The following is an 11,828-nucleotide window of genomic DNA, read 5'->3' on the forward strand; positions in this document are numbered from 1 at the left end:
GCTAGCCGAGCACGACAAGTAAACACCGGGCGCGGCGCTAAGTCCTCACTCACGATCATTGACGAAACGATACGACTTGTAAATGGAGCGGCTGCAGCTAAAACACTTCGATCTAACTATATGTTTCCAGTGAACTATATAGACAAATAACATATAACACTTAGGATTAAATTGGGGGAAAATAGTAACTACTAGTTTCTCGCCGGTTCGGCTCTATAGAATCTACGTTCCAAACCGGTGGGTGTGGGCTTACATACATATATAGTGTTAAATGACGAATCGAGATTGCCCGTAAAAGCCCACCTGAATAAAGTAGATACATATATTTTGATACTTTTATAAATATAATAGCTGATCCTCCGTCACAAGCCGTCACCCCCATTTTACCCCCTTGAGGGGTTAATTAAAAAATGTAGCATCTGTCCTTCCCCGGGACGCCAACTGCCTCCATACCAAATTCTATCTAAAAGGTTTAAGCGTGAAGGGAGCAGACAGAGTTACTTTCGTATTTATAATATCAGTACAGATGAAGCTATCAATGTTAACTACTTTTCAATTATTCGAAATTAATGAAACTTCCTTTATGTAAGAAATCGCTGTTAAGGCAGTGCAATAACATTGATGTAATTGCATCTTATCTTTTTACAATATTTAATAACTGTATTATACGTGGCGTGTTTCCTAACCTAACAACACTTTTAAACAGATATGTACATTGTTCTGCTATTACCTTTTGATGCTCTTTGTTACAAAACAAACGAAAGGTTCACATCTCTTACGACATCAATATTTCAGTGCGGAGGTCATCACTTACCTGGCAACACATAAGCCCGAAATACATGAACCTCAAGTTACCTACAATTTGCAATAAAAAGTGTTGTGCAGTAACTAATTAAACAATTAACAAAATAATTAATAATACATTCATTAATTCACTGTAAACAAAAATGCGATTTACAAATGTAAGTAAGCTATACTTTCTTTGATTCTAAAAAAGGGTTAGCATCGCAATAGTGGTGGAATCGACGGCAACGGTGACAAATGATGCCGGATTTGCTCGCAAACAGCACGTCATCTGTTATTGAAGCCGGGCTCAGCCCGAGGCTGAAATAGTGTTTAAAGGTTGCGTGAGTTGTAACATACTCGTACATCGTCGAAGAAAATATCGGACGCATAAAACAAAGTCAATCAAACATCATTTTGAAATCTCTCCTCTTGTCTATACAATGATTGTCACCGTTTCTTCTCTTTCTCGAGCTCCAGGAGTGGCCTAACGGGAGGAACTAACGTAAGTTCCCAAGCTTGGTGGTGCATTGACGATGCAAGGGCTGGACGATACTCGTACAGTGCCAAGGTCTATGGGCGGAGTTTACCAGAGGCCGATTTACCAGTCAGCCGACATACATATATTGAATAATAAAAGTTTAAAAACCTATAATTTACTTATGCTAAAATTTTACTTACAATCAAATAAGTCTAAAAATATCGAATATTTAATTCACACTTCGGAAGCCACTTGAGCCTCAAACTAGAAGTCGTTGTCGTATTCATTACTGCGTGTAAATAGAAAATTCAAAGTGTCGTTAAGAAGATCACGCGGAGCCCCGGGACTGAACTTCGGCGATTCGACTAAACCATTATGAGTACAGTTTCGGATCCACGAGGCTTCTCGGTATATCTATACTGACTACTCGTGATTTATGGAAAATCTTACAGTATCCAATTTTTAAAATAATATATTTCTCTAAAAGTGTATGTATCTACTTAGTTTCTTGTCGGTTATTTTCGGTAGAATCTATTTTTTAAACAGGTTGTAAAGTAAAGAGTAAACTACCAGAAATACCTCCCTCCTCTGAAATGCTCCTTGGAGCTTATTCCACCACGCTACTTCACATATACGTTGTTTCACCAACGAGCTTGAAGTGTCTTTAAATTTAATTTAACCCTATAAAATTACCTACAAGAGCTTACTCGAATAAAGTGGATTTTGATTTGTCCCAGAAAGTGTAATTAATCGAAGGTAAGTTGCGAACGTAGATTATCATCCAGCAATTATTAAAAGGTTTTTTTATCAGTTGTTAGACAAGTTTATTAAGAAAGACTTCGGCAACAGAGCGAGGCATCGGTGACTAATGATCCGAGATTTTCTCGCAAATCACTCGTCAGTTATTGATTCGGCGCTCGGGATAAGCTGCGCGTGCCTCTGGGACGGCCCCCGACAAAGGTCAATTGTCGTTTATCAATAATTATAAATAGTGACCAATACGAATAGAACATTTTAAACTTGAAACTTAACGTAGAACATATTCGCTAAATGTCAGAAAGCTATACCGGTGCGACATATACACAATACTTATAACATACATACATTTAGGGATCCGCGTTTATCGTATAACAGTAAATCGGTTTTATTTCACGAGCACTACGGTAACTGTGAAAATTGGTCACTCTTTCCGTCGGCAGCGCATGAAATGAAATCATTACAAAATAAATTTAATAAAAAATATAAAATTATCCACTGCGATCTTTTCTTATAGTGTAAGATACAGTGTTATGTAAAATTACGTCATGCGATACATAAGCTTAGAATATAAAATGAGTCGTTTAAATATTTTACAACTACGTGTCTATTCACGATTTTTTTCACACTCAGTACATTCGAAGTAAGTCACGATCGCTGGAATAATGTTATATTACCCGAACACGGCGTCACACGATGTCTACCTACATCTATCAATTTCGTGACGTCATCTATGCATACAACATGGCGGCAAATATATGTGTGGAGTGAATAAAACTTATTGTCAAATGGAAATATAAATATATTCGATAGAATAGAGCAATCAATATAATATTATGTTGAATGAAATATAAAAACGATAAGATTTTCGTAAATTAATTTTTCATTGTAAATATGCAATATACAGGACCTACCTATATAGTAATGACTGTAAATCGTAATTGTTATAAGTTATAAGTTTACAAAAAGACGCAACTAAGTTTCTTTCAGAAGATCTTCTCAGGCCTGAAATCAGTAGATTTGACAATCAAAAAGTGAAACTAGTGAAACTCTTCTGTTGACTAAAATGATGATTTTCACTTTGACTTTGACCGAGCTACTTGTTAATATGCACGCCAGGTAATGAAAGAAAAAAAAACAAAAAGTATTACTTTATTTCGTGCTTGTGTACACGGCATGAAACAAAAGAAAAATTCGTAGCGTAGACAACGAATAAAACCTCCGCGACACACCATAAATAATAGAGCTTGCTTCTGACACGCGCCAAATGAGTGTAGCCGTGCTCCTCGCACGCATAGCCCCCTCCCGCTCTGACGCGTTGCATCTTTAATGTGATTGTCGTATACACTGTTTCGCTTTTTGGATTTTTTCTTACACCAAATTGTCGGGTCTGCTGTTAAAATTTTAATTATTTAAAGTTTTAATTATAAATGTAACATTTCATTTGTTTTTAAAATTTACTTTAGTTGCTTGATTTATGTTTTAAACAAACTATGCTGAAGAAGTATACTACATAATTTCGATCGTGTCGTTGGGATAGAGGCTATATTATACGGCTTCAGATTCCGAGGTCCTAGGTTCGAGCCCCAGTTTGGGAGAAGAAGTCGTTAGAAGCCCGCTGTCGTGAAGTTGACAGTGATTACACTCGCTTGTTTAATGTGCACGTAGAGCTGGTAACACTGCGGCGGAATTGGCGGCGGATTCGTCATCCCGGTTATGAGAGTGGAGAGTTAGGGCACTTGTATACACAAACTACAATATGATCTGTGCACACTACAAAATGTCTCCTGCTAGCCCTCCTCGAGAACGGCAGCGGGGTAGAGAACATCTTCAGCAAATACATTCACGAATGTATACGAGACAGAAATCAACCGGTCATAAAAGGATTTCAAAATAGCAGTTTCTTAAACGAGTTCGTTTGTGACTTATTCAAAGACCAGTTGTCCGTCCTGACATCGTACGGGTTAAATTCATACAAAGTTGCGTTTGTCGACGTCATTATTTCGGAATGATCGATTGAACACCATAGTAGTTGATGTGGAGTCGATGTTAAGGTTGGTTAGATGAGATTAAGACTCAAAATGTTGCTTTAACTTTGCAGATATTTGTTTCATCGCTGAATATGAGGTATATGCATTTTAGGAATCTATAATACTATACTAGTCTACCGTATAGCAAATTTGATTTTATGATATAGTTTGGCGGACGAGCAAATCAGATCAGGTGACCGTCAGATGGTAAGTCGTCACCACCTAAAAACATTGACGCCGTACGAAATATTGACCATTCCTTATATCACCGATAGGCCACCAATCATGAAAACTACGAACCATGAAAAATTTAATTAAGTACCTACTGGTGCATATACTGAAATATTTATTCGTATCAATAATATACATCGAAAACTGCTCAAGAAAGTAGAGAACCAATGAGACCAGATCAACTCAGCCCATTCTCCGTACATTAATCAACGCGAGATCGCTCAAATCACTCCCGAATCTCGAAGATTATCGCAAATCGCAGATCATTTGTTATCTCGACCCCGAACTGTGTATTGATATTTATTGCGGCTCCGCCGACATCGCACGAGCCGGACCCCTCGAGGTTGATGTATGGTTGCTCGAGGAAGCGGTGCCCCGTGTTATTAAAAAACGATTATAACTTGCAACACTGATGCGAAGAATAATATGTGTTTTATCAGATTTTTATTTTTAATTCTATTATCATGTTTTACACATTTATCATTTATCATGTTCTATTACCATGTATATGAGTAAGGAATGAACATCTTGAAATATCACTCGCAAAACCCGGCATGAGCTGTCCGCCCTGCCTGTACATGCGAGTACCAGCCACCAATACTAATTATTATTGCACCACATCGGTTTAACATCTGTATTGAGGTGTAAATATGTATACCTGAAATGGCTTCATTTGAGTTACATTTATTCCTTTGCTCTCCGAAGTCGATCCGGGAAAACTTTAAACAAAGTACGTATATCTATTAATCGACTATATAATCGAAATATATGCGCCAGTACTATCTGAACTTTTTATTTCTCACAGTACCGAGGGTGCCTTCAGCTTAGTTTGCGGAATAGGTAATCTTTTTTGATATGTTTTTAGGTAATTATAATCGTGAGCTCCAAGATTCCATTCGGGATGTTTTTAATAAAGTATTACAGATACTTGAAGTCGCTTCACAGTATGTTTGCAAAAATATTATGTTTATTCACGATAACATAGAGATCCTTTCGAAAGACCTTCACTCGGCTCTAATTACATAAAATTTGTGATATATTAAATAAATTAATATCCTCTCAATATTATAAATTATTGATATTTACTATAATTTATACATAACTATGAATTGAATACGACCTCCGTGGTCGAGTAGTGTGTACGCCGGTTTTCGTGGGTACGCCACTCCGAGGGCCTAGGGTTCAATTCCCGGCCGAGTCGATGTAGAAAAAGTTCATTAGAATTCTATGTTGTCTTGGTTCTGGGTGTTTGTGGTACCGTCATTACTTCTGATATTCCATAACACAAGTGCTTTAGCTACGTACATTGGGATCAGAGTTATGTATGTGATGTTGTCCAATGAGTAACAATCATACATATGGACATACATACTCAAATACAACAATACAGAGTACTGTTGTTTGGCGGTAGAACATATGATGAGTGGGTGGTACCTACCCAGATGCTTGCACAAAGCCCTATCACCAAGTAAAAGTCGTTAAGAGTGTTTCAACTCTAACAAAACCATACGTATACTTATATCATAAATCTTTCTTTTCATTTTATCTCAATTTCTTTGTTTGTCTAATTTCCCATCGTATTCCACTACGTGAATAAATTTGTACAATCGCATCACTTTGCCAAAAATTAAACTATATTGTGCTTTGCTTCAGGTTTGGTTCCAAAATCGTCGCGCTAAGTGGAAGAAACGCAAGAAGAGCACCAACGTGTTCAGATCTCCCGGAGCTCTCCTTCCATCCCACGGTCTCCCACCCTTCGGCACCGGAGACGTGTGTAGTCCAGGCGTTTTCGCTGACAGGCCTTGGTCTATGCCTGCAGGTTGGTCAGGTTCTTTATCTTCGTGACATCACAGCTCTTCTGGTATTTAATTAAGCGAATAAAATTATGTAAAGCACTTAAGGTTGTTTTGTTCTCATATTCACTCAACGAAAGTAAATAAAAGTTGCGCTAGTACTATAGGGCAGGCAGGTTAAATACACCAGAGGTGCATGTACGTAATATGTATCCATGTGTATACCTATGTTTAGCAGTCGGCCTTATAAGTTCAGTTTTAAGCTTCTGGTTTTTTAATACTCTAGTTTTAGTGGTAGATGTTTTTTGTCTAGGTCTCGGCCAGCTGTCCCAGGGCGGTGTATCGATGGGGGGGTTCGGCGCGGGCGCGCTGCCGCAGCTCGCCGCGGACCTCAACCCTTCATTACCGATCAGTTCCGTCGGCTCGCAGCCGTATCAGTCTCACTACCCGCTTAACTCGCTCGGTAAGTACCTACTCACTCACAACGGACCACTGATATATAATTAGGAAGTTGGTAAACATTTTGCTAATGTTTAACGATACAACAGAAATACGTACCAGTTGTTTTGCGTCCCCAAGGTCCATACTGCTCGCAGGAGCCACACGAATAGAGTCTGTTTTAATAAATACATATCTAGCGCCAATTATTTTTAACTCAGATTCTGGTGCACACATTCTTTACACCAGATTTAAAACCCGTGCTTACGGTAATATTACATATTTATCTTAGATAATAATCGTCCCTACTGATAATATAATTAAAACTAATGTCATCTAAACTTATTTTATATTTCTAATAAGAGTCGCAGATTATCTTATTTTTCTCTCTCGAAAGGCGACACAATGATGTCCTACTGCAACAACATTAGCGGACAACAGTCCGGACTGGAGGGCTCGCCCACGCCGCCGCACATGTCGCACTGCGCCAACAACAACGCCTCGCCGACGACCTCGGGTGAGTCGCTCGGACCAGCACAGGCACATCGCACAGATCCTGTAGTTGCAACAAAGTTGATATATTCAATTGCTCGATTTGTTTTATTACAATTTACATATAACCAAGTATATATAATGACGTAACATGAATGGCCACTAATTTTAGAAATGCTTTCAAAGAAACCACGAATCGATTACTAACCATCACCAAAATGATTACTAAGCTACACCAGACTGTATGGTGACGTAACTGTGTGTAACGGGCAGGCGGAGGCGGCGAGACCGGCGAGGAGGAGGTGTGGCGCGGCCACAGTATCGCAGCGCTGCGTCGCCGCGCCTCGGAGCTGTCCGCGGCCATCCCTCCCTATCTGCAGCTCAACTACGACGCGCACAGCCCCGTCTACTGACCGCCTGCCAGGCAACCGCATCCCGCCTACCATCCGTAGCGCACGCATGCACGTACGATGCTAACGGTACCTTTAGCTACAGCCAACCATCTCACCACCGAAGGCGCTGCGTAGCGCTTATCACTCTATAATTCCAATTCGAATTAGACAACAGGCTCTGTATATGCGAGCATTTAAAATGCCGCAACCAATTGTAAATTGATAGCCTTCGGTTTGTTTTGCTGTCTTTTTAAATGCACACATTTATACGATAACTTGATATGTATATGATTTGAAATGAAATTGTGATGGCAAAAATGTATCTCACTATGTCCTTTGAAATGAAACAATTACTGCAACAATCCAAGCGACAGCCAAGCGCCACATTTCCACACAACAAGCGTGACTTGTCCTTGTAAAAAATAAATTTACATACAAAATATTGAATATACATTACACTATAGGAACTAATTGTCTTCGGAAGAAGTCAAGTCAGGTTCTTAAAATAACAGAGGTCGTAACTTCCGCGATGACGTTTATCTAATAATACTTTATTAATGATAGTGTAACATGTGAGCTATATTTGAAAATACATGTATACGCGTTTGAACAATAATAAATATAATATAATATAATATATAATAGTTGTAGATTCAATAAGCTATTTATTACTTAAGTAACGATAATAAAGTATTAGATAAAATAAGCAGTTACTTGACGCGTGACTGCACGCGTCGTACGAGGTTGTAGCGTAAGACATTCCAGAATCAAACATTTAGAATAATATTTTATTGTAATAGATTAAATCGTCAACAGTACACGTTTGAAGTCTTTTGATAACAGTTACAGTTTCGGCAGTTCTCAGTACTTAATATTGATTTTTATTGAATACTTAATCATTATTCAATATTTAACATTATATATTCCAATAGCACAGACTCAAATAATGTTTGTATATCAATTTAGTAATGATACATATTACTAAAGCGTTAGTGTAAAAATATTATCACAAAAAAAAAATCCTTAGACGTTTGTACCCGACTACGGCGAAGCAAAATGCAGAGCTATGATTTTAGTAGTATGTTTATGTTCATACGAGTATGTTTCCGTATGGCTCCAAAGTCGCTTACTATATTTTGACAATCGACAATCATATTTTTTGCGGATATTACTATCATAATACAATCAACAAAATGAAAATTGCGTTAATTTTAATTCACTTCGAATATGATTTCTTAGTCGGGTCTAATTATTTTCAACTGATAAACGTATTTAATATTCAAGTAAGTTTACAAGAAAATGTACAAACCGGAACCGGGTGTCTCGAATATCAAATGTGTATGTAGAGAACGTGGAATCCTCGAGTATGTATACGTATCGAGTATATATATTTACATTAAGTAGAGTAACCGTTATCGTTTCTGGGTACTTGGAATTCGCGGCCACTAACTTTTTTTAATTAGACAAAGTGGTTGAAAGTTCCTATTCATTTAAGCGTTCCGAAGTGTTGTCATATTAAACATATATTTATTTATTTTATTTGAAATTTAATATAAATAGCCGTCCGTTATTTTGTATAATATATTGTAAGTAGTTATAGTATTAATTTTTTTTAAACATAGTTTTATTTTCCACTTCGGAACCCGATTAGTAGTTGTTTAATTTGTAAAATTGAAACCAAAAATGGCATCTTGGTTTATTGTCTGATTAAAGATATATTAATTTTGAATACAACGCATATTATTTTTAAATATTTTTCATAATCGTTGCGGCTTTGAGAATGGTTTAAATTGGCTCCATTTCTTTTGAACCAGAGCTTAATATCGCAAGTTCTAAAACTATACTTCACAAATACACGAAAGAAAATTACTCTTTATTATTATTATATAGATGTCATTTATAAATGAATAAAATAGTTCGAATGTAATATTGTATATGCGAAGATATTCATTTAAAACTTGTCATAATCATATTAGATATATTTTATTTGAAATGCAATACAATCCGGTTTATATAAAAGATACCATTACACTTGCTCGGCTCATGGCGAGTTCAATACCTTCGATTTTAATTGATCAATACTTGTTGCTCAACAAAATAAAAAAATTAAAACGAATCTCAATAAGTTTGTGTATAATAAGTATAAATAAATATTTAGTTTTTATTTTAATAACACAAAGCATTTCGATACTAAATAAAGTTGACTAAAATAATGTGATTGTTTTTTCTACTGTTATTATTTCACGTTTTTGATTTAGGATGAATAATCAAGAGCAAAGTGGTCACACTCACTCTTAAATAAGACATTCGTAACAAACATGGCGGGAAGCGCCGAACAATACATAAACTACGTATTGACTACATCGCGGACATTAAAACTGCGTCCGAAGTCCGAACACAACACAAAACACATATTAAAAAAACACTCGCTCGCTTGTTTTTTGATACATAATTGAATTTGATTTAAATTAGTAAAAATTTAAAGAGTTCATACTTTCATTGGTTTAATTTTTCCGGGTCTTTATTGAGAGTCTTTTCAGATTGTTAATATCGATTTCTGTATTTTCAATTAAACATAATTATAAGTTGGTCGACTACGATCGAATTGAACTCACTATCAGTCGTAACATATTTGTGTAGAATCTGTAAGGATTATTGCGCCGTTAAATATACAATAATGTTGTAAATAAAAATGATTTGTTTAGATTTAATCTTTGTTTTTGATCATTTTTTAAAATTATAAATGATTTGAGATATAATTGTTTTTTCATATTAATGAGCATAAATGTGCTCAACGCCTTTACTTAGGTATCTTTTATTTCTCATGTTAGTTGTTTTTTATTTCAAATGTTCAATTTGGAGCATTACAAACAAACATTTTCATAAACAAATGGATTATTATACAAATGTAATCTGTTAACCTTCGATGTATTGCGTACGTTATCCTTTATGTAAAGTCTTATTTATTTTGTGTAAGTAAAGGACTGAGTGTGCGTAAATAAAATATATTTTATGTATATTAATATTAAATAAGTATGTCTGAAAGTTTGCTCGATTTTAGTACAATTACCATTTTAAATTAAAAATGTCGTTTTAAATAAATGAAATAATTAAAACATAGTATCTTATTGGATTAATAAAAGTAAATTTTGGGCTTCAAATATTTTGTGAAGTATTTTTTATTGGTCGAGCAAACTTGTGTTGACGCGACAGCAGAGTGCTGTTACGAGTAAGTGTATACATAGCTGTGTCTAGTGTGCGGTATGTTCGCCCTAAGTATTAATACATACATACGATAGACAATGTTTAGACTTTGTGTTTTCATTCATTAACCTTGAAAGTCTGCCCTCGTGTGAGGGGGTTCGTACCTTATTTCCTTTTCAGTACCCCTGTATGCGAAATTGACAAGTAAATAAACTCCCTTTAATATATACATCACAGGCGAGGTAACCTTACTATAACTCGAGGTGGTGCAGATTCAAACTCGTGCAAGCACCACTGAATTTTCATAGGATTATTTTATCCTTGGCCCTCAGCGTCCGCTTCAATTTTAGGCAGTGTCGGACAGTTTTAATTGTCGAGACCGAGTTTGCCGGTCAGGCTCAAACCGCGACTCTACCGACCGGGGGGCTCATATGTAAAATGGTTTATACATACTTAGAGAGAAATGAAATTGTTAAAATTTTAAAAATATCGGACCATAAGGCTTTGAAAATTCCTGCCACTTTCGAGCTTAAAGCGTTTAACAATATTTCTGGTCATAATTATTTAAGAGCCATCAGGCCCTTCCGATCCTTCTATTAGGTACTTGCGACCAGCAAATAAAGGGTTGTTACTTCAATAAAGAAATACTGACAGTTTTAAAACGTCTTGACTATAATTAAGATAATACAGGCTATATTATGTTAGAGATAAAATAGAAAATATATTTTGTTGTTAGTACTTACTATTTCAATGTCAGTAATAATATGGTCCGTAGCGACATCTCTTATGGAAGAGTCGAAGTTGAACGTTAACATTTCCTACTTCGTTTATAACTTTATCACTCGATGGCGCCACTGAGCAAACACTAAGTAAGAATCCATTATAAATTAATAAAACAAGAATAGAATTATGAAATTAATTTTAAATTAATGTAAAGAATAAAATTGGAATTGAAATAATGTTAATTCATGTGCATGTAAATGTTGGTTGATTACTATATAAGTTTATGTATGTACCGCTAGATGTCTCTGTTAGGTAAAAATAAATTCATTTACCTTTATATTACTTTATTATTTCTTAAAACATAATGTTATTTGTTATTATATTTTAATTACTTAGTTTGAGAATTTATAGCTAGCACCACTACGGTATGAGGTATCTTGGGAAGAACCAACTGTTGCGCATATTTCATTGCAAGTAGTTATTGACAAAACAACGCACCGCGTTA

At 35.9% G+C, this 11,828-nt stretch overlaps 2 protein-coding genes across 3 annotated transcripts in view; both read left to right on the forward strand.

Moving 5' to 3' along the window:
* LOC113403711 (homeobox protein orthopedia-like) overlaps nt 1-8,281 on the forward strand; it is a 32,225-nt gene extending 23,944 nt beyond the window's left edge. For both annotated transcript variants that reach the window (XM_064218660.1, XM_064218661.1), the window contains exons 5-8: nt 5,935-6,100; nt 6,388-6,537; nt 6,910-7,029; nt 7,278-8,281. In XM_064218660.1, the coding sequence (XP_064074730.1) occupies nt 5,935-6,100; nt 6,388-6,537; nt 6,910-7,029; nt 7,278-7,417 (576 nt within the window). In that variant the 3' untranslated portion in view covers nt 7,418-8,281. The remainder of the gene's footprint in view (nt 1-5,934; nt 6,101-6,387; nt 6,538-6,909; nt 7,030-7,277) is intronic.
* The window catches only part of LOC113403710 (uncharacterized), a 134,864-nt gene that overhangs the window by 96,142 nt on the left and 26,894 nt on the right, over nt 1-11,828 (forward strand). The gene's annotated exons all lie outside the window — the stretch shown is intronic.

Source organism: Vanessa tameamea, chromosome 23 (genome assembly GCF_037043105.1).
Source record: "Vanessa tameamea isolate UH-Manoa-2023 chromosome 23, ilVanTame1 primary haplotype, whole genome shotgun sequence".
In the NCBI taxonomy this organism is placed as follows: domain Eukaryota; kingdom Metazoa; phylum Arthropoda; class Insecta; order Lepidoptera; family Nymphalidae; genus Vanessa; species Vanessa tameamea.